At 37.3% G+C, this 24,255-nt stretch overlaps 1 protein-coding gene across 2 annotated transcripts in view; it reads right to left on the minus strand.

The window, feature by feature from the left end:
- The window catches only part of dpp6a (dipeptidyl-peptidase 6a), a 937,255-nt gene that overhangs the window by 325,075 nt on the left and 587,925 nt on the right, over positions 1–24,255 (minus strand). For both annotated transcript variants that reach the window (XM_039753634.1, XM_039753633.1), the window contains exon 3: positions 9,483–9,581. In XM_039753634.1, coding sequence (XP_039609568.1) covers positions 9,483–9,581 — 99 coding nt within the window. The remainder of the gene's footprint in view (positions 1–9,482; positions 9,582–24,255) is intronic.

Genomic DNA, 24,255 nt, shown 5'->3' on the forward strand with positions numbered 1-24,255 from the left:
ATCAGCCCCCGAGCGCTGTTTACATGCTTCACTTGGGACTTCCTCCTGACTGTCTGCCTACTTTGTCGCCTGCTCACCCTGACTCTCTCTCATTTCCGCCTTTCTGCTCTCCCTCCTTTAACCTCCATCTTTTCTTCTGATCAGTCTTATTCTTGCCAGCTCGTTCTTATAAGGCTCCGGGGTGGCAGTGTCTCGATCAACCACTGCAGGAAGCCTCTGAAGCAATTGAGAAAGTCCACACTTTCACCTTCTCGCCCCAATTACTCCACCAACTCCCTGCAGCTGCATGAGTGCACACACCCATGGAGATTGAGCCACCAATTAATTATTTACTTTTAAAAACAGCCCTCTTTTCTGAGCTGTGGACCTGCTATACCACATCCTCTTACAAAGCAAAAACCAGATTCTTCAATCTGAGCTGCCACAAAATATCTGAGTTGTATCAGTGGAATACCAAGCTGGCATGACTTTGCTAGTCACAGGGCACCACTTTGTCAACCACATAAAGTAGGGTTTGTGGTTAAAAGGACTCTGATTTATTTTCCTAACTCTAGTTTTAGGTAATTATTTTTCTTCCTCATTGTCTATAACCACAGGGAGTTTAGAGGAAAAAAGAAAAGAAATGTGCTTTCATTTTTCAAATTCTTATATTTTGTAGTCACAGCTGTGGGCAAATATGTCTCAGTTGCTGAAAATACCATAGTCCATTATCTTATCTCATGAAAGTAACATATCCATTTGTTTAGCACCACTCCATCCTTTAGGGTTTCAAGCCAATTTGAAGGGAAAGGACACACAAATACATCAAACAGCTTACTATGTTATAAATGCCTCACAGAGGATTGTCTTTTTTCACAGGTAGATTAAAAAACACAAAACAGAATAACAATACAGAGTAAAATTTGCTCAAGGACATAAATGACTAAGTAGCCAAACAATAGTTAAAAAACAGCTTGGCTTTTTTCAGTTGACCATATTTGTATAGCTTCTAGTAAAGAAAAGCAACCCTTGAGGATATGTTTCACCATAAAGAATTGTACTCTTTTTCTAGATGTAAAATACAGATTGGAGTATAAAAGAAAATACATTTAAAAGAATTACCGATCTTTAAAAACATTAATACTCGATACAATGCCTGAAGAGATTAAGACAGGCCAGTTTTACTGTTCAAATAAAGGGTAAGAAAGTAATATTCAGAAAAATCAGACATTAGAAAAGGAAATTAAATGAAAGAATGTACTAGCAAAACATTGGTAAGTATGGGTAATAATAGTCTATGCATTTATTTTGTAATTTTAAAAGCAGTAAATATCCATCTGTAGTAGTGTTGACCTGACAATGACAGAGTTCAGCTGATATCATGAAGAAGCGCTTCGTTCACAGAGTTTAAAACTAATCTCTGTGAGGCTCATTAAATCAGCTGCTCCTTTAGCTCCTTCTACAAGGAGGTCACTTCTTCAGATGCTGTAGATTCACAACTGACTGCTTGTCGTTCACCACAAAGCAAATCTTCAAACTGAGAAGTGTTGTGGTGTGAGTCCATGGAAATTCACTCAGCAACAAGTATGGAGTTTGCACTGTGGGTGTACAGAGTGTAGCGGTAATGCTGCACAGAAAAGGTGGGGGCTAACAGAGAGTTCAGCTGACGCCACCTGGACACGCTCCACTCACAGTGTTTAAAAGCGGTCACTGTGAGACTGACTAAACACGTTACTCTTGTAGCTCACACTACAAGGAGCTTGCTTCTGAGAAAGATACTAGTGGCTTACAACTGACCATCGGCAGTTCACCACTATGCAAATCTTCAAAATGGAGATAAATTTGTGGTGTGAATCTAAGGCAATTCACTTGGTGACAAGGGTGGGATTTGAACTGTTGATATGTGGAGTGCAGTGGAGATGCTGCACAGAAAAGGTAGGGGCTGACAGAGAGAGTTCAGCTAACATGACAAGGATCCACTCAAAGTGGTTAAAAATGGTGTCTACATGGCTGATTAAATTAGTTACTCTTCTAACTCACACTACAAGGAGCTCACGCCTGAGCATGAGGAAGAAGGTTCACACCTGTCCACCAGCACTTCACTAAAATGCAAATCTTCAAACGGGGGTGCTTTGTGCTTCCACATGCTCAGAAGTAAGCTCCTTGTAGTGTTGGTAACTCATTTAGTCAGCCGTGTGCAGACCATTGTTAAATGAAATGGTTTGGGATGTGAGTCAATAGCAATTTACTTGCCAACGGGGATATTTACACTGTGGATGTGTGGAGTGTAGTGGCGACACCGCACATAAATGGTGGGAGCTGACAGAGTTAGAGAGTTCAGCTGGCATCACCAGAAACTATCCTGCTCACAGTGTTTAGAAGTGGTCTCTGTGCAGCTGACTAAAGGAGTTATTCCTTAAACTCATGCAGCAAGGAGCTTGCTTCTGAGCCAGATGCTCCAGGTTCACAACTGACCACCAGCAGTTCACCAAAGTACAAATCATCAAATTGAGATACTTCATGATGGGAGCTCACAGCAAATCATTTTCTCTCAGTTCATTATGGAATTCACTTAATCTAGTTTACTGTTGTGGAAGCTATCCCAGTATCAACAGGTGCAAGGCAAGAATCAGTCTTGTACCAAGTGGGAAGCCTCTACAGGAAATTCACCCGCATATCTACCATTCAATCATGGGAGGCCAATGTACCACCTCCAAATAATCTAACACATGTACATTTTGGGGTGTGAATGTTGGAGTAAAACCAGAGAAAAGCACATATAGAAATTAACAGAATGTGCAAATTTATTAGAACTTTGGCCAGACAGGAATTTGAATAATAACTCTGCAAACATGCTAGGAACACTTTGCAAACTAATGCAAAGGAGGGCTGAGACAAGAATACATGGATAGATGAACGGGTATATTGTATAAAACATAATCCAGTTGCAGTATTGTGTGGAGATTAGGGAGCTTGTGCTCTGAATCAACAGGCACAAAGCAACCCTGGATATGGTGCCAGTCTATCAAAAGGTACACTCATGCATCCTCCCACACTTACTCACACAAAGACAATACACAGACACCAATTAGCCCAAAGGGTACATTTATGAGATGTTTAAGTAACACTTGAGTATCCAGAAAAAAAAACCACATAGACACAGGAGAATATAATAAATCCACCCACAGTGAGAAGGCCTGGATTCAATCCCAATATCCTGCAGCTGTAAGACTGCACTGCTCTTTACTATGCACCCATTTCATCCATGCATATTTCAAATAAAACAGAAAGGAAAAAAATCTTCCAATAAAAAATGCAATGTAAATCTACAACTAAATATTATTTTCTGACACTTTTAATTGCTGGGGTGACTGTTGTATGCAGTCTATTACTATATGGCATATTAAGCTTAATTAGACAGACTGTTGTGCCACACAAAGGAGAGGATGACTTGTATTTTACACCTTTGGAGAGTCTAATGCTGTTGTATTGAACATATGCTCTCTGATACCTTATTTGGGGTGACGGCGCTCTGGGGAGTCAGCGTCTACAGCATGACAGATATCAAGATTAGCATCAATTGCGGCCTGTTTTAAGTATCACCTATTTGATCTTAACATTTCTCTGTATGATTTTAAATTATTGTATGCTTTTTCCAGCTCTGAAATAAGGTATGTAATTATGTAATCTTGTTTGTGGAAAAATATCCACTCATTATGTGAAATTTTAAATAGAAAGGCACTCTTGTGGAAAGCTGACTGGTTGCTTATATTAATGTATTGTTAATAGATGTGTAAAAAAAACACAACATATCCTACCTGGTGAAACTGGCATAGTCTACTACGAAACCTGATCTTTCAAATTGGGAGCTATTTCTATTTACTATATTTATATACAGCACACTGTAAATTAGAAAAATCAGTATGGAATGGTCCATACAGGACTTCCATGTAAATTACACTTTAGTGACACCTCAGAAATCACTCAAAAGAAGATTTTACAATATAATACAATTGACTATACTGTACAATATACCATCAAGTACATTAACTTAATAATTTTTATTATGTACACAGATAAATGTTGAGTAAAATAAAGAAGAAATCAAACAACTTCAATAATATTTCATTTGAAATTAAACACATTGGGTCAATTCAGGTTAAAAAGCTGCATATATATGTATTTTGCAATTGTATGGATTTTGAGGAAGTCTGAATAATTGTGCCTGGTCTTTGGTGGTCTTTGACAACCCCTATTTGACCACAATTTAAAAAAAATTGTATCTCAAAAACTACAAATACAAATACATTTCAAACCAATAGGCCTGGTCCCATGACTAAATGAAGCAGACTGCAAAAATCCTGGTTAAATCAAACAATTTCTACGGCAGTCATCAGTGGACATAGGTCAAATGGTTTTAGAAGGATATGTAAAATCATCTGGACTAAACTGGAGCAAAAAATAATAGGCCTGAAAACAGTAAAAAGACAACCATGGTTCAACTTGTTTGTAAAAGAAAGATACATTTTTTTGGAATTTTTCACTTTAAATAGGTCTCTGTGCTAAGGTGGATTTCTTAGAAACTGCTTGTTCTAAATGTTTTGTGACTTTGCTAGGATGTTGTCAACCAGGAGTTCTACACAATGAAGATTACAATTTTAAGATATAAAAATAAATTGAAGTTTTCCACAGGTACACATACAGACAACATGCTAAAAGGAGCTTTTCTTGATGTTCTGAACATTGTAGAATCAAAATCTAAACTTATCTTGATAAAAATGTCAGACCCTATCACCAAGCTTCCATTTACATGGAAGTGAAAACTGTCATATGGAATGTGAGCGCTAAGATATGTTATTTTAACTTTAAACACCTTATTGAGTAGGGTTACAACTTAAAAAAAAACTGAGTAACACTTAAAGAGGTAATTTTATAAATACAGTATGCAAATAAACAAGATTTAGAGGTAAAGACAACAGAAAGCACAATCAGCTGACTTGACCTGGCCACTCTATTCGCAGCAGTTTTTTCGATGCCCTCCTGGAGAATTTCCAGACGATCCAAGGCCATTTAAGAGGTATAGCCCCTGCAGCATAACCTCAGTTTTATTTCCCAGTGGGCCATGTATTGAATGGGTGAGTGGAGCTAACAGGGCATTGTAACTGTATATCCAAATCACCTCACCTAAATATGGAGAAGCAGTGGTTCTACTCTAAGGGCCTGTGGTATTTTAAGCTCTTCTCTCTATCACAAAAAATGATCTTAGTAGGCCTGGGCAGAAAACAAATTTCTGCCTTTTATATTTGCAATTTCATTCTTTCAGCCACTACCTAGAGATTACTATCATAGGTGACGAAGGGGATGTACTGTAGACTGAATACTAGTCTAAATCAAAAGATGCACCTGAGGTCATAATACCTCATAATCTCTACATTGCAGTACACTGTTCGCAAAACTTCTGTCAATGCACAGATTTGTTGGTCAACTTCACAATCACGTGTTTCCTCAATTATGAACAGTTCTTCAAGGTACTTGAGCTCCTCCACTTAGGACAGGTGCTAAACCTTTTACTTGAAGAGAAAAGGCCACTCTTTTCTCTTTTCTGTTACATACTGGAGATTACAGAGATACATTTAAGAGAACAAAATTATCCGCAAACAGTACTCTCTCTCTTTTCTGATTAAGTTGTGCCATTCTGTCATAAAATGAGAGTAATTGAATTTATAGAGAGTACTGCCAGTGATAAAAAATGCCAAACCACAAAGGGCCAGATTTACAAATATTGACCAGGAGATGAAAGACAATAAGTAAGGGGTCTAGGTTAGGCTAGAAAACCAACATATCAAGATACCAAAGCCCAAATTGTTCACTAAATGTCAATGTCAAAATAACACACAAGATCTGTACTCTTTAGAAAGCTCTGCACTAATTATGCATGCTACAAAGTTCTGTTTTCAATCCAGAAACATGGATGCTACTGAAAGTGTGCCACCACCTTAAATAAGAAATTCTCCCTGACATCACTCCAATTACAGCTTCTGGACATTTGGTAACATATCAGCTATATTACATGCCTAACAACCATGCATCATTATAGCCATCAGACACACAAGAGAGGGTTGCTCATGGAAAAATGGGTGATGAAATTTTATAACTTAATAACGACAAACAATGTTTCTAAAAAAAATTAAATTATGAGCAAAATCAAAATGAAACAAGAAACACCAAATAATGGAAAATTACAAACATTTTCATGATAATTTATTACAAATACTCAAGAGATGGACTTTAATGTTTGCTATATATACATTATATTATTACTGTATATATATTATATGAATGTTTTTCTTCCTTCCAATGCAATAATAGCTTCTGTAATGTTAAAACTGTTGTCTATCTATAATAGTGTATAGTCACTAGAACAATGGAGGCGGAGTGGTGGCTCTGGGACTAGGGATCTGCATTGGCAATCAGAAGGTTGCTGGTTCAATCCTGTAAATGCCAAAAGTGACTCTACTTCGTTAGGCTTTTGAGCAAGACCCTTAACCTGCAATTGCTTCATCCATCCTGGGCATGAAGTTAATCTGCATCCAGCCCTGCATGTAGGCCCTCCAAACTACAGGGAAAAACCTGGGGGTTGATGGCAGAATTGGCACTCCGGCTACCATAAAAAAACTCACATTGGTTCCATTCCATCTTAATTAGTGTGGTTCTGAGGTGTCACCCATTGCATGGCTGAACTCGAGTCGTAATCTGGGATCCTGAGTTGGTTTGTCATGTGGTGGGTGCAGCAATGTACTGTATCAGCGCGTGCTCCTAACCTCACTAGAAAAATCTGTGGATTTTTATAACCACATTTTGAAGAAGAACCTTTCAGCCTTTGTAAGAATTCATCTTCATAGTACAATGAACATTTAAAAAGTCTTAAAAAAGATGTGTCCATAGGCTACAGCACAGATGGAAAAAGACTACTCCAACTGGGACTTGATTATTTTGCACTTGGAGTTGATACTGTAAATGTGTCCATAATTCAATGGTAACAATTACAAATTTTAAAAATTCCAAGAGAATCTTTAAGCGATCAGTTACTTGCCCTGTCTTTATTAGTCAGTCAGCCAGTCAGTCATTATTCATCTATCCATCCATTACCCAACCCGCTATATCCTAACACAGGGTCAGCCAACACAGGGCACAAGGTAAGAACAAATCCCCGGGCAGGGTGCCAACCCACCGCAGGAACCCACACACCAGGGATAATTTAGGATTGTGAATTTACCTAACCTGCATGTCTTTGGACTGCAGGAGGAAACCCACGCAGACACAGGGAGAACATGCAAACTCCACGCAGGGAGGACCCGGGAAGCAAACCCAGGTCTCCTTACTGTGAGGCAGCAGAGTTACCACTGCGCCACCGTGATGCCCATCTCTATTAGTCTTCCTCTATATTGACATTTACAGTTGCTCATTGGACTGTTTGCAAGCAAAGACAGACAGTACATAAAGCACTCTGTTTTCCTCTGTTCAACCTTCAACTAAACCTGTATTGGCTATTTGATATATGTACTTGACTGTGCTCCTTCACTTTGTTCCAAGCAGTTCTTTTGATGCTACCAATTACCCCTTCCCAAATATTGGTTTTGCAAATGTTTCTCATATTATCGCCAGTATGATAAAGTGTTTAAGATTTCTTGTAAATGACATAGCCTTTCAATCTTGTTGTTAAAAAGCGTTCTTTGAAAATATAAAGCAGTAAATTTTAATTATTGTCCCATTTTCAACTGACCTATGCTCAAGAACATAGACTGTAGGTAGGCAACAAAGAGACAACAGAAAGATGAAAGACGATAAAAAATGTTGAAAAAATCTTCTAACTTTGAAAGATTCTTCCACTAACTAATGTAATTCTCAAAGGATTCATTGAAATATTTGGTTTATGCAAATGCTTGCTTACCAATCCCCGGAGCGGTTGAAGGGCTTCAGGGCACTCCTCCATTAGAGAATGTGATTCTATTTAAAGAGATGGTATACAGAAGAATATGCGAGGCGCGGGAGAAAAAGGTTTTGGTTCTTAGTTATTATAAATAGAAAATCAGTTACTTGAGTATTTCACTATATCTGTCTATTTTAAACACTAATTAATAATAAAACAGTAAAAAGTAAAAGTAGAAGTAAAAAAGTAAAACGTAATAAAGCGTAAATAAAAAATTTAATTCCATTAACGCCTTTTCAAAAACAATATTATGAATTACTAAATTGAATAGATATTTTGCCTTTTTGCCTTTCCATTATAACCAACTGCACTGAAGGGTAAGTTAGCACTGAGAGTGTCATGGGGTGGTACTGAGAGATGATGTGCGCAGTAGGAGCGATGCTTGGATAAGCAGTTTCAGAGAGGAGTGGTCAAGGTTGAATAACATGGAAATTACAGAAAACATTTTTGATATAATAGAGAGATAAAACTAATGTTAAAAAACATATATTACACAGGAGTGATGTGAAGATTTAACTCGACAGTTTCTTCCAATCATGTTTCTTAGAACAGGGACAAAACCAAGAGCTATTAATTACCAAACGTCAGCAAATTTTAGATTTTCATGTTTCTTTGTAATGATTAATGTGAATCCTGCTTTGGACACTGTCAATAATGAAATTCTTTTCTAATGCCTGTAGGAAAATTTAATCTCTGGGGATACCCAGGGATGGTTTTACTGTTATCTTATAAGAAAGAATGGCTCTCTCACCCCAATGAGGCCTACATCTGTTTCCATTAGACAGCATTTTAAACTGGTCAAGTGACAATTGCTCAAGCACCTCTTCTGAAGGCTTCTTTTTCCAACATAAATAATATCAAAATAACCTATATTACTACCAATTGCCACCCTCTCCCTATGACCTCCTCAGAAGCAAACCTTGGAATAAGAATTGATTCTACATTGCCACTTATGGTAATTTTAAATGTCACATGCTTTCACATTTATCCTGGTTTTAAAGGTTTTGTTTCACTAGCAGGCAAACACCATTCCAAAGTTACAATTTTGTAATACAGTACTAAACACCTTATAAAAATGACAGATTCTTGCTTATACACTAACTCTATTGCTGTACTGACACCACCACTGTCTAACTTGAGGACCCACATTGCACACTTTTTATAATAAACACTGGTAGGGTAAGTTAGACTTGGATCGCCCAACATCTTGTTTATCCCATGAATGAAGCTACAGTATATACTGCATAATAGACAATTGTGTAGTTTTTTTTGCTCCTTCATCATAAATTAGAAAGAATTATTCACCAGAGTAAAAAATCACTCTGATTTAAATCCTAGAACCTCCAAACTTATTTTGGTTAATAATTTTAACATAAATAAATCTCACCTTATTTAATGAAATAACCATGACTTTCATAATCAGATAAATATTCATTTTACTTATACTGCATTACTGCTGCCAAAACATGAAAAGAACAACCAAAACATTTGTTTTAAGTAGTTTGCTACTTACTATCTATCCATTTTGCCTCTGGGTCCCAAATTTTAAACTCATTGCTCGTCAGATTTTCCAGGGTCACTTTCTTTTTGAATGCAAGAGTGTCATCCTCACCTAAAAAATAAAAAGGTCATATTTTACTTTCTCTATTTTGCATTGAAATACTATACTCGACAAAGTGAAAAAATCTGTTAACCAAAATCATAATTTCATTTCACATAGGGCTGTGCGATATGACCAAAATCTTATATCCCGATATTTCATTTCATATCCCGATATCACGATATAGTACATTTTCTTTGTATTCAGTGAATAGTTTATATAATCACCACTCCTTTTTTTCATTTAAATTAAAAAAATCAAAAATGAGAAGTACTCAACTTGTAATTATTTCTGTTCTTTTATTTAGAACATTTGAGCAAATGTTTGACTTAGAATGTAAACATAAAATGTTAATGTATCTATACTAATAAAAGGCAAAGCCCTCACTCACTCACTCACTCACTCACTCACTGATTTATCACTAATTCTCCAACTTCCCGTGTGGGTGGAAGGCTGAAATTTGGCAGGTTCATTCCTTACAGCTTCCTTACAAAAGTTGGGCAGGTTTTATATCGAAATTCTACGCGTAATGGTCATAACTGGAAGCTGTTTTTCTCCATTTACTGTAATGGAGATGAGCTTGAACGCCGTGGGGGCGGAGTTTCGTGTGACATCATCACGCCTCCCACGTAATCACGCAGTACATAGAAAACCAGGAAGACCTAAAAAAAGCGCTGAAGAAAACATGCATTATATAATTGAGAAGGCAGCGAAACAATAAGAAGCGAGCGAGTGAAATATACAACCATATTGATGAGTTCTGCTACTTCGGAAACAAAGCACGATGTAAACCTACACTTTAAATTAAGTTCATAGACAGGCTGCCGCTGGCGTTTGTAATTTAGTGCCTGCCCATATAAGGCCGTCCGTCAGCGGCAATCCAATAGCAAACTCCACTAAATATTCACGGGTTAAGGACTGTGTTTATGGAGAGGAAGATGAGATGGTCAGGGTGGTGTTTGACACAAACTCAGCGAAACTGCGAGAGAAAGTTTTAAGTGCCAGGACTAAGGTAACATTAAAAACAGCCACGGACATAGCACGAGATGGCACCAGCACAGCTGAGAACCTTCGTTGCATGTACACCGAGCGGCTCACGTGAACTGACGCAGTGCAGAGATAAAAGGCAACAGTTCCAAAGAGCGCTGAACAAAAACCGAATTATACAATTGAAAAGGCAGCAAAAAATATGAAGCGTCTGATAAGCATATTAAATCCAGCTACTGCGGAAACAAAGCACACTGTGGAAAAAGTCAATGTCCCGCTAAAGGAAGACAGTGTAAAAAAACCGTGCATGCAGTGTGTCAGGTCTCAGATAAAGAAGAAGACGAGCTGTTTATTGATGCAGTAAGAAACGAATCGATGAATGAAACCTGTCATCTTTACAACGATTGACAAACACGGAATGTAACTTGAACACAACACATCCTACAAATACGAACCTGATTGAAAGAAATAATGATAATCAAATCATTGATGACAGCAACACTCAGTAACACTCACAAAACAAATACTGTATATTGACAGTCATGTTACGTTATTTTTAAAATGTTCCCTTTTCTTTTTCTAGCTTTTTTAACACACTATTTCTCCGCTGCGATACGCGGGTATATATATATATTCCGATCTACATACTCGAATAATGGATACTTTATTCGCCATCAATGATTGTTTTGGTAAAGCCATACTCAGTGTATTCATTAGATGAACGGTAAAAAAGTAAGAGCGAGGGGAGGATGCAGGCTGTAGTGCGCGTCAACTCTATCTGAATTGCGCGATCACATTTCAAAAATATATCTTTTCAAGTTCTATTTAGTTCATATTTGTCAAACTCAAGGGCCACGGGCCACATCCGCACGGCGTAATTATATCCGCCCGAGATCATTTTATATACTGTATTATTGTTATTAATGGCCCGGGTATATGAAGCGCTGGTAACACAATAAACTACAGATCCCATAATGCAGCGCTTCAGCTCGCCTTGCCGAACACTTATTGCGAAGCTAGCTCACACGATGCTGGAGAGAAAAGTTCATTCAGAAAATAGAGCCTTTAAAAGCGATGGGAGGCTGAGTATATGTTTACTGAACCCGTGTGTCTCATTTGTGGAGCTAATGTGGCTGTAATTACAGAATTTAATCTAAGACGGCACTATGAGACAAAACATCAGGGTAACCTGAATGCAATGCAGAAGATACAGAAAGCAGAAGAATTAAATAAGAATCTGACACTTCAGCGGACGTTTTTACCCGTGCACAATCACAAAGTGATTTCAAGTGAAGCTGCTTTTATGAGAGACACAAATGCACCAGTGCAACTTTCCCTCTTTCCCTGTTGCCAAGTAATGTTAAACCAAGTCGTCACTACGGTGTTCCCAAATCGCACTTTGCTGATAAACTGAGCGCACTGAGTTTGCACGGCGCTTTGGTGACTTTGAAGAACAAAAAAAGTCCGTCTACATGCGGCTCGAACCTTGTGCATGTTTGGTAGCACATATCTGTGTGAGAAGCCCTTCTCAGTGATAAAGACTAACAAAACAGCACAGAGGAGTCGCCTCACTGATGAGCACCTGCAATCCATCCTGAGAATCTCCACAACACAGAACCTCACAGCAAACAGAAACGAACTTGTGGCCAAAAAGATGCCAGGCGTCCAGCTCTAAAATGACATATGAGCAAAGACAACTGAATGATTTGATTTGTTATTGCACGTTAGAGCGGGAGTCAACCGTTTTAACAAACAGCGTATTGCACTGATACGAAATAGCTGTGTGTGTATATATGTAGATATGTATGTATATGTATATATATGTTTATATATGTGTGTGTGTATGTATGTATATATATATATATATGTATTTGTGTGTATATATGTGTGTGTATGTATGTATATGTGTGTGTATATATGTAGATATATATGTATGTATATATGTGTATATGTATAGATATGTATATATATATATACAGTATATATATATATATGTTTATGTGTGTGTGTGTAAATATATATATATATATATATATATGACAACAACACTCATCACTCACAACAGTGACAAAACAATTACATTGACAATCAGGTTACGTTATTTTCAAAATGTTTCCTTTTCTTTTCATTGCTTCTTTAACACACTACTTCTCCTGAGCGGGTATTTTGCTAGTCAAATATAAAACACTTTTCAAAAACAAATTACTAAAGGCCCAATATAAAATACTGCTATATAAAATGCCTGACATAAACAAAATGTGAACTGTAGCAGCAATAACTCTCACAACATATATTAAATATAAAAGGATCAAAGCACTAACAACTAAACTATATAAGGCCAATAAACCCTTTAAACAAAATAAATACAAGTCTAACATTAACTGTCAAAACCAAATGTAAACATTGTACTTCAAACTGCAGCAGCAATAAGGCTTACGACAAAAATATATTAAATATATAATATTAAATATAATATTTTTTAGGCTACATTCTAGTAAAATGTTAATTTGTACATCGTAGTGTGGCAAATCTCTGTTAATGAGTTACAGCTGATCGCCCCGTGCGTGGGACTGGACAGCGCTAACGTGTTGATGTCGTCCAGCCCCAAGCACGGGGCGATCCGCGGTAACTCGTTAATGGAGATTTGCCGTGTTAATGCAGTTGTGGCGTAAACGTAATTTTAACAAGATTAACGCTGACAGCAAACGCTGCAGGGAAAATTATGCCTTAAGCAAATTGTTTTGGTAGCAATTAATCTTCCAAGCTTTTAACATGCTCGTTTAAATAGTACCTTTACAACTGTAATATCCTACGTGGCCTGCCTCTCAGTTGTAAACTCTCTGCATGCTCGCTCACGTGCTTTTTGCGGAGGTGGTAGAAGAGGTTTGTTGTGTTGGAGTCTGTGGTAGCGATCGGTTTGCAGCATTATTTGCACAGTACCGTTTTCTGGTCCGTGTCAGACTCTTCAAATCCAAACCATCTCCATACTACAGAGGTAGCCCCTCGTTTAGGAACAAGGTCCTTCTGTGTGGAGCTACCTGGTGTTGCCTCGTCTTCATCAGCCATGCTAGTGTGTCTGCATCCCCGTGGTGGCCATCAAAACAATGAAAAAAATATTGCCGTAAACAGTTTATTTTGCGACACCACGAAACAAACGATAGCGTAATGTGCAGCGATAGAAGTTTTCATATTGTCATCCGATATATATCGTTATATCGAACAGCCCTATTCTACAGTAGATTGTCTGCAATGAACCGGCTTCCTGTCCAGCATTGCTTCCTGCCTCACTCATACTGTGAAAAAAAAATAACATAACATCATTCACTCAAAGTAGCATGGATTGGAACCAGAACAAGATTTTAGTTTCCACGTTCACATGGGTTGTGTTTAAAATCATCAGTCTTTGAAATGTTTGAGGTAAAACTGGAACAAAACCAGGAGGATATGCAAACTCCTAACATTTACTGAGCTTGAATTTCAACAGAGAGAAATTCCTTGAGTGGTGATGCAGCAGCGCTAACCAATGTGTTGTTTCACCATGTTGTCCTGGTGCATTATTGTTTAATAACCAGGCACCTTTGCCCATCATGACTTATAAAAAATCAGTACACACGGAATATATTTAAGTGTTTTGCAAGAAAGTACAAAGTTTGTAAGTAATGGATAGCAAACCCTAAAACTAGAAACAATATGTACATAGATGTAACCTACACTCAATATCATGTCCACAAACATACTGGTGTTATATGTCTGAAGGGTATGTTCCCTGGCTCTGTTAATTTTCCTTTTTTATGCTTTTGTTTAACCATTTCTTTTTTTGATACCAGTCTTCTATTTGTGTGTTAATGTATTTCAATGTGAAAAATCATGTTCTCCTATGCTTTTTGTATTTTGTGGGTGCGGCCATAGGTGGCAGGGTCATGCTGACATCACTACTCATGAGCCCTCCATCTGACTATATAAGTCAGTATAGAAGAATCAGGAGCCTGAGATCATTCATTCCGTGTTGACCTGTTTTTGTTTTTTTTATTTATTTATTGTTGTTTATGGATTATTTTTCTGGACTGTGTATTGGGACTTGTTTGCAGAAGGATTTTGCCTTTTAGGCAAGTCCTTTTGTCTCTTTTTTCTCTGTTGCATATGGAATATTATTTGTGCCAAACTGAAATGAATAAAAATGCAGTTTATTCATTTAATTATTTTGAAACAAAAAGAGCCATTCGGAAATGTGCTATATGGAAAAGTCACATTGTTAAATAAAAACGGTTTTAAAAATAAGGCCATTTTGAAATAAAAGTATAATAATTAAGTGTAAGATAACTACATTGTTGAACCAAAATAAAATAAAGGTATTGTATTTCATAATTAGATGACTTTTATTTAATTATGCTTTTTTCACTATTGACGCATGTATATCACTGTACTTTTTAAAGTAATCATTTATTTAACAATTTTCATTTTGACCCAAAGTGTGTTTTATAGTAAAACATTTTGCTGGATTTTTCTAGGTTTTGTAAAAAAATAATCATTTTATAAAAATCCTTTTTCTCACAAGCCAGGGCTGACTGTTATCCTCCCTCTTGTGGGGCATTTTGATAGATTTGCGACCATTTTATGTTGTTTTGCCCCCTCCCAATTTTTGGGAACTGGCTGAGTTGAGGTGATCCTCTTCTGGGCAGGTTAGTCACTGTGCTGGCCTTTTTTATGACCTGCTTTTAGAGATTGCAAACCCATTTTGTCTTTGTGAAGATTCCATTTCATGACAACTTCAGAAATTTAAAGAATTCAGGTGACCTGCCGCACAGATTAGCTTGGAATTGTTGACATGTTAACATCCTGCAAGTTCCCTACACAGAACCAGCAACACCGAACTCAATCCCTAGTAATGCTGCCTGACGTACAATTCTCCCAGAGAGTAATGCAGGTTTGATTTATGGCATAACTAGAGGCAATATGGCTTCCAGCTTTGACTTGTCTATAACAGCAAACAGCAGGACTTATCCATTCGGGTAATGCTGATCAAAGTGCATCTACTATATCAATGAAAATATCTGCTGAAACTATAACAAGAATAGACAAATAGAATAAAAACGAGGCACTGAAAGGGACCACTGACAGTTGTTCTAATAAGGACATATTTACAGAAGTATGTGTTTTTTCTTTATCTTAGTTTAGTTGATTTCCTTTCTTTATAGTTTACGTTAATTTTTTTTTCCAAACCAATTCATACAAAATTCAACCTTTATTTTTATTTGTGATGTTAGCAAAATGGAAATGTGTAGCAAACACATATAGTATTATATTTCATTGGAGGTGCTTATTGATTATGCAGAAATCTCTAAAAAAATAAACCAATTAAACAATGTAATAGTGCATTTTTAGAAAGCAAGAATACACCAGCATTGCTTTTATCCAAAGTGGTTTACAGAAGAGCACAATATATTGTAATTGAGTAAACATCAGTCTGGGTGACTGTTTTTGAACAAGCATTACAAACCAAGCTCACAAATTGATCTTCACAACAGAAGAGCTCAGAACAAAATGCAAGCTAGTTACGCTGCCTTGATAACAATTACCTTTCAAAGTCAATATTAGTTACAAAGAAATTCACCAAACAAAAGACTTTAAGCATTTCCTAAATACATTGAGTCAACAACTTGAATGGAGTGAGAAACTAGTCCATCAGTTAGGAGCTACACATGCTTTAAGAAGAAAAACTTCCAAAATGTTCTTTATGGTGGTGGGGAGGGGGAGTATTTTATCAGCAAAGTGTATGTAAGGTTAAGGTTAGTTGAGGATATGAGCAGGTGAAACAAATCAAGAGGAACTGCAGTGGTAACGATCCACATATTGCTGACAGAGTTTCTAAGGTCTATGTACACAGGACCTTTGGAAACCTGTTCAAGCTACATGATATGACCTGCAGTGAATCATGTCCATCATAATGCAAATTATATTTCTATTGGGACATAAACAGCTGCAACACATCTTTCTTTTCCTTTTCAGGAAGTCCAAATGGGAAATGTCCAACTCTCGATTATTATGCTTATTATTAAAGTTGTCTGAATCAAGGTTCTGCCTAATACATGAAAAAATGTAAAAATATAAATTTTGAGCTTTGACTGCATCAGCTATGTTATTTTATTGCTAAGTTGGGGCATTTTACCACTTCCAGTAAAAAAGTAGCTTTTTTATTAGTTATTATTTACAAGCCAGAACTTATCGTGGAAGCATCAAATATAGGAACCAAATCAGGTGTGGTGCCAGTGTTGTTGTTGTTATTATTATTATTATCATCATCTTCATAATCAAATTATGAAATAATAAAACACTACTAAGCAAAAAGGAACCTTTACATCAAACCATACATAAACTACATGCACATTTTGTCTCCTACAGTATATTTTGCCTTCACTGTGCACATTACTACATATGTAAGTTTAGTTTAACCTCCACTCCTATAGGCAGTAGCCATAAGACAAGACAGGTTGATTCACACATTAAGTATATAAAAATGGAGACTTTAATAGGAAACAATAAACAACCAAAAATTACAGGAAATGATAGCAAAACTTGTTGGGCCACACTTAAAAACTCCAGTTCTTGCCTTTCAGCACTTCAAAGGCATAAGAAGTATTTGTAAACTTAGCAGTAGATTAATAGGTGGCATGGAAGAGCAATTGGTTCAAATTCTGGGTCAATCACTATGTGGAGCTTAAATGTTCTCCTTTTGTCTGCATGGGTTTATGTTTCTTTAGTCTAACTATAGTACAGTACATTAGCGTAGCATGACTGATTGTGGGTCCTTGTGTTCAATAAAAATGAATTAGAATTTGGGCCATGCAATCCTGATTTGTAAAAGTTGGTACAGAAAGTGACTGAATGACTAAGGAGAAAGTTTCTTAATCTTTTCTGGCTGCCATCACATACTCCTTAAAATGAAGAATGATTCTAATATTTCCCAGGATAATATTAATATAACGTTTAAAGTAAATTGTTCTGAATAGCATGTTGCTCTGTTGGTTCCTACTTTGTGCCCAATATATGGTACTTCTGTGATGGTCTATGACAATCCACCACACTAGAACTGCATTAAGCATTTTCAGTAAATGGGTGGTATGGTGTGATTGGACTAAAACTCAACTCATTCAATTTATGGGGTAGAGTTTTTCATGTTCTCCTCCTGTTTATGTGAGCTTTTCTCCAGTTAGCCCAGTTTTTCTCCCACGTTCCAAAGATACATGTGTTAGGTGAACTGGAAATTCTCAATTGATTATAGGATAGTGAGTCTTGTGAGAGGCAGGTGACCTGTCCAAAATGATTTATACCTAAAACCCAACACTGTTGTCCCATATTTACTATGAGAATGTCTCAAAGATGGATGGACTCTAACTCTAAAGAGCAGTTGGTCACTGTCTTGACAACACAGGATACCAATTTCCAACCCACCAATCAATTTTACTATAAATGTTATTTTTTCAGAATTTTAGATGTTAGATTATTTATTTTTAAATTACAGTCTCTTTGTATTTTTGACTGGCAAACCAGGGGGACTACCCATGCCTGAGCCCAGATCTGGGCCACCTTTAGTCTAATATCAGTGATGAGTCAGCAATTCGAGCAAAGGTGAATTTATTTCTCTTCACAAAAAGAATCACAAATCTATGTCATTAAGTGATCAATTAAATTTGTGCCATTGAGTCAGAAACAATGGTGTTTGATATCTATCAAAACATTTTTACATCCCTATATTTCCATCCCATCTTTACCCTTGTAGCAGTGCTGACAAGAGGACTACACTTCCCATCAAGCAGCAGGAGTGCCATGCACAAAGTTTAAAGACCTCAGTTTTTTTTTCGTGAAATACTTTGTACAATGATTTCATTGCCTTGCTGAATCTTAGTTTTTGTCTAACAGTATGCCTTTTGTCTCAAAATTTGCTTTTCTTTAAACGTACTGTATTTCCTAAAAGTACACTTCCTCATCCTGTGGAAGCTTTTCTTAGAAATTAAAGGGTCCAAAAGCAATGCATGGCACTGCTAAACCCTTAACAAGTAATGGTTCTTTCGTTTTTCTTTCTTTCTTTCTTTCCTTTTCTCTGCACCCAAAAAGCCTATACAAACTCTTATATAAACGTTAATTTATCAAAACTGCATGTGAATAGAAATTTGCTGTTTTTGCTTATTACTCCTTATTATACTGTAGTACCATGCCACTGCAGTACTTGCTAACACTGTGTCCATGGTTTTTACTCTTTACATCACTTTCATAGGTAGCTCTCTATCCTTAAAAGGAACTGCTCACTATTGACACACAAGTTGTAATCCTTATGAGACTTTGGCAGGTTTGTCATTTTTTTATAGGCTGCCCTATAGCTGGCTCTGAAGTTGATAATTTGGCATTTCATTCTGTTGGTAACTCCTCCCCAGGCTGATGCCGCTTGCCTGTACCATTATATTAGTTTGTGATGTTATATTTTACATCACCTATGGAGTGAGATTCAGACACCAGAAAAGGAAAGTGGTAGCGGGTTGGTGCTTGTTAGTCTTATAGGCAAATATAAATATCATTGTTTTGTGCAATAATAATAATAATATGAAAAATTAAATGAACTGATTACACTATATTTTTTTTTATCAAAGCAATGTTTAACATCTTATAAAAAACTAGTGCCATTATACATTTGCAGATGAAACTCTCCAAGTCTATAATACCAATTAACACAGCATTTTGCCTTTTTTTCTGGTGTGTTGTTTGCACAAATAATAAGAAGAGAGTAGTGAGGAAATGGGGAAAAAGGCAAAATATGTCCCAAGCCACGATGAAACAGAATGAAGTAAGATTTTTTTCTGTAACTCATGTTGAATTGCTTATGTTCAGAAGATTGCAGAAAGAGAACGACTGATGACGCCAAGTTTGATCAAGTAAAAGTAATGTGTAACTTTAATTGCTTCTTGTTGGTAAGATTATTATATTCCATCTTACGATAAACAGATCTGATTTTAGAGTTTGGTGCCAATACAGTGTGGACTACCAAGAGGGTGTAGCAGCCACCCAACCTGTCACAGACAGGCTGACACAAGTTCAAGTCCAGCACACATATTTATTCCCATGGGGAAGCCCTTTCCCTTTGCTCCCCACTACACAGCACAACACAGTACGCACGTAGGACAACACAGTCCTTTCTTCCTTTCTTTCTCTGCCACTTCCACTCCTCTCCCAGCAGGCTTTGTCCACCTCCTCCCAACTCTGGCTCCTTGAATGGAGTGAGACAGCCCCTTTTATAGGGATAAAAGAGGAGAAGGTGGACAAAAGGCTCCAACCCAGGGCTCTGAAACTGTCCAGACGCCCCCTGGCAGTGGTCACGGGCCAGAGTAGGGTTGATCTTCTGATTTCCAAACCAGTGGCCCCAATGTAATCCAGGGGGGTTACCCTCTAATGTTCTTGGGATAGGCATTGCCCTGAATATGCCTTCTCCTCCAGTCCTTTCTTCACAGGGGCATCCCGGCTGGGCAATTGCCCTGGCCGTCCGCCACAACATGCATCATTGTTGCAATTTTAAATGAACATGAAATCTCCATCAGACTTCCTCCGCTGTGAATGACTTCCATGGTCCATGTTTAAACTGCTCCCAAGTTCAAGGTTTTATAGGTTTATAGGGTCATTGCTTTCAAGTTTTCGTGCTATGGTGAAATTACACATATATTAAATTTTTACTATTTACATGTACAAGACAAAGGTTCTGATTCTAACAATTGAATAATTAATCTAAAAATCCCTGTGTTATCACCCCTGAGGTACTTTACAAATGTGTTTTAAACAACAATCCAAACATTTACATGTTTTCAAATTGTTCATTTATTGGACACACTTCACTTTTGTTGAGACAATTTTAACAAGTAATATAACCTTTCATTCATGTCTTTCAGAGCTTTCTTGCCTGATCTACAGTATAATTTGTCTCTGTGAGTTGGAAAAAAATAAATCTATACACTACTTTCCCAAATGTCAACACTGAAACATTGAAGATGACTTTAAATTGATCCTCAAATTGAGACAGTGTGCTAATTAAGTTCATGGAATATAAATGAGTGCAGACGGTTTCAAAAGTGATGCTAATTGCTAGACTCTCAACTTGGTTAAATTTCATTTCCCTAATAAGCATAATACTAGAACAATTTTCTAACTGTTATGCAACAAAAATGGATTATTTTGACTATACTGAAACATTGAATTATGTTTTCATTTGAGTGGTATGAAATTTTGAACTCTGCTCCTGAAATACATAAACAGTTCTATAACTGTAATAACCTACTATGCAAAGAATTACAATTTTGGCATTGAAAAATACTTTTTCACCCTGATATTTTCAAATGAATGACGGAAGTAAACTCAATGATAGTGTTATGATAAATTCCACAACTCTTAAAATAATAATATTTTGCACATAGGAAAATAAAAACAGGTGCTTTACTAAAGCGTATATGTTAAATGTTGTGCTACATCTCATTAGAATTACTGAAAGATACTTGTGCCCAGAGCTCCTAGCCATGTCATGGCCTTGTGCTCCACCCAAGACCTGTTCCTGTATTCTGCCTAATATCACTGGGATTAGTCTCCGCTGTTGTTGACCCTGTGTGCTGTTTGTAGCTCTGAAACACTGGAATGATTAATGATATTATGCAATGTGAGAACTTCATGTAACCATGGGTAGTGTGCAGTCAATAGAATGACACGAGATACATTGCAGGAAGTTGTTATGTCTTAACTATTGACTAATTTTTCATGATGCTGCCACTTTGTTAATTGACGGTCAAGTAATTGTTGTTTTAAGTAATTACTCCTGTTAAACAATTGATTAAGCGTAGCTGAAGGTGGTCATTTTCTTAGGTTCAGTTTTTAAACCAGAAAATACCTTCAATGGCACTTGCGCGGGATGAATCAGGATGGACTTTGCTCTGTCTTTATAAAAGCTATGGATTTAAAGGATACTTTTTTCTGTTCTGAAAACTCAAGATTTATTAAGACTGTTTTACAGTTTGCATCTTTTGTTTTGACGGAGGTGGTGGAACAGTGGTTAGTTCTGCTGCCTCATGAATTCAGTGTTACAGGTTTGAATTTATCATCTAGGGTGTTGTCTATGTGACATCTGCACATCCTCCTCATGTCTATGCGTTTGATTGGATTCACCTCCCATATCCGAAAATCAATGCATGTTGGGTCATTTCTCACTTCTAGTTGGGCCCATGGGTGTGTATGTAAGTGTACATTGGCATCTGTCTTCTGCTGCCAGAATGGGCTGTAGCTCTGAATTTCACTATACAGATTTTAGAATGTTAGGTTTTCATCCATCCATCCATACATTTTATGCAAAAATTATACCACAATAATTTGAATTTGAATACCAAACTGTTTTGCAGTGGTAGCGCTGCTACCTTGGCAGTTAGGAGATGTGGGTTTGCTTCCCAGGTAATCGTTGTGTGGAGTTTGCATGTTCTCCCCATGTCTGCGTGGGTTTCCTCCGGTTTCCTCCCACTGTCCAAAGACATGCAGGTTAGATGCACTGACGATCCTAAATTGTCCCTAGTGTGTGCTTGGTGTGTGTGTGTGTGTGTGTATGTGCCCTGCAGTGGGGTGGCGCCCTGCCCGGGGTTTGTTCCTGCCTTGCATCCTGTGTTGGTTGGGATTGGCTCCAGAAGACCCCTGTGACCCTGTGTTAGGAAATAGCAGAATGGATAATGGATGGATGGATGGATGGATGAAACTGTTTCGCCACGGTTGCCAAGTTCACCTTCTTTTTCACTTATTTAAGTTTTAGCCAACATTTAACTATTGTGTCTAAAATATAAGCATATCCTTTGATTTATTTATATGTTACAGCAGTCTTTGTCCGCCAACTTGATGACTTCAGTTTAAACGTCCCAATCCATCTGTAAACACTTCGGTGTGGTTAAACACTGTCTTCATATTGAGCAGAGAGCCTGTGAATTTCAGCCACTCGTATACCTGGTATAACTTTAATACCAGACAGACATAAAACCACCTATCTTTAGTAATATTAACATAATGAATTACTTTCTGAATATTTATGCATTTATGGTGCTGTATTTTGGCTATCATTTTAGATTTGTAATTCAGTGCAGTATGGGTGTTTACGTTGCATCAGATCATCACACCAGTACTTTTGTGGCCTAAGCAGGCAGGATCATTCAAGGAGGTCATGTCTTGCAGCTCCATAAATTGAAATTTTACTTAATCTGTATAGGTGTGCTACTTCACATTCGCCTTCCTCAACTGTTCTTTAAAACAGTATTGCTCCCAAATGCACCTTAAAACAATGATAAGTGTCTATGTGTCTGTCCGTTGTTATGTCTCTGTCATTCCAAAAGATGGCTCGTCACAGACATTAGCACTGCTTTTATGAATTCCATGTCAAATGGAATATAACAGAGACATATGCATTGCATGGTGTACTGCAAACGTTAACACAGGTTTACATTGATTACAGTAGCACAGCTAGTAAGAATGTAGGAAATCTGACAAATGAGGAGAGACCATTAGGATCATTTCTTTGTCTGATAGCTAAGCTGTTCCAATATCTCACCCAGAAACATCTTAAATATTCTCAAGGTTTCTGATTTAGCTACCTGTCTTGGTAGTTTTTTTCCTAATCCACAAAACTTTTGCATAAAGAAGTGCTTCCTGGCTTCAGTCCTAAATGTGCTTCCCCAAATGGACACTATTTCACTGTGCTGATTTTTTGGTTTTCACTTGTGGTACCCGGAATACCTGGAAGACCCTGGACCTCAGCACTTCCACCACACCAGGAAGTGCTGGGGGGAAGAGGAACAGGGACACCTGGAGTGCTTCCGGGGAGACAGCCGGCACTTCCGCCACACTGGGGCGTGTCGGTGGGAGATTGCCGGGAACACACCTGGAGCACATCCGGGTTGCTTATTTAAAGGGCCTTCCTCCCTTCAGAGTTGGACAAGAGTCGGGTAGAATTTGGACTCTTCCCAACGTGTGTTGGGTGACATGAGTGTGTCTGCCTGTCTGTGTCCGGGTCAACGTCCACACACTGTATGTTTTTGGTCTTAGCCAAACCTATGGTATAAATACTGGATTGCTATTTCTTCTAGTACTACACTTAAAATTTTTATTAAAATCATAAATTCATCTTGCTTTCTTCTGTAAAGAACCTTACGAGGATGAAAACAGTCAACAATGCTATATAATATAAAGAGGATGCTTGAAATGAAGGACTCAAGGATGCGGGATCAACTAATTCTTGGGTAGATTAAAGGAGATTTTAGCTAAAGGGTTTGACATTGAAAATAACTGCAAAAAACTTACAAAAAAGCATAAAAATCCACAGGAGAGCAATAGCACTAAACAGACAGCAAATTAAAACAGAATGAGAGTTTATTTCTACTAATGGCTTTATAAAATAGATTGCCTCCGTGACCAGACTATCCCTCTGTTTCCTGAGTCATTGCTAATTTTAATTATTTGCCTGTTTCAATTTTTATAATTAACATTACAGTGTAGCAGGAGCTCACATTTTGTTGACTTTCTTAGGGAGTTCAGTGATAAAAGATAATAAGCACGGCCTCTGGATTGGTAATTTCTAGTTTGGTGAATGGTTACGTTGATCTAATGTATTAATATTTAACCAAGCCTTCATATTTCCACCAATTTT

This window comes from Polypterus senegalus, chromosome 5, assembly GCF_016835505.1.
Source record: "Polypterus senegalus isolate Bchr_013 chromosome 5, ASM1683550v1, whole genome shotgun sequence".
In the NCBI taxonomy this organism is placed as follows: domain Eukaryota; kingdom Metazoa; phylum Chordata; class Cladistia; order Polypteriformes; family Polypteridae; genus Polypterus; species Polypterus senegalus.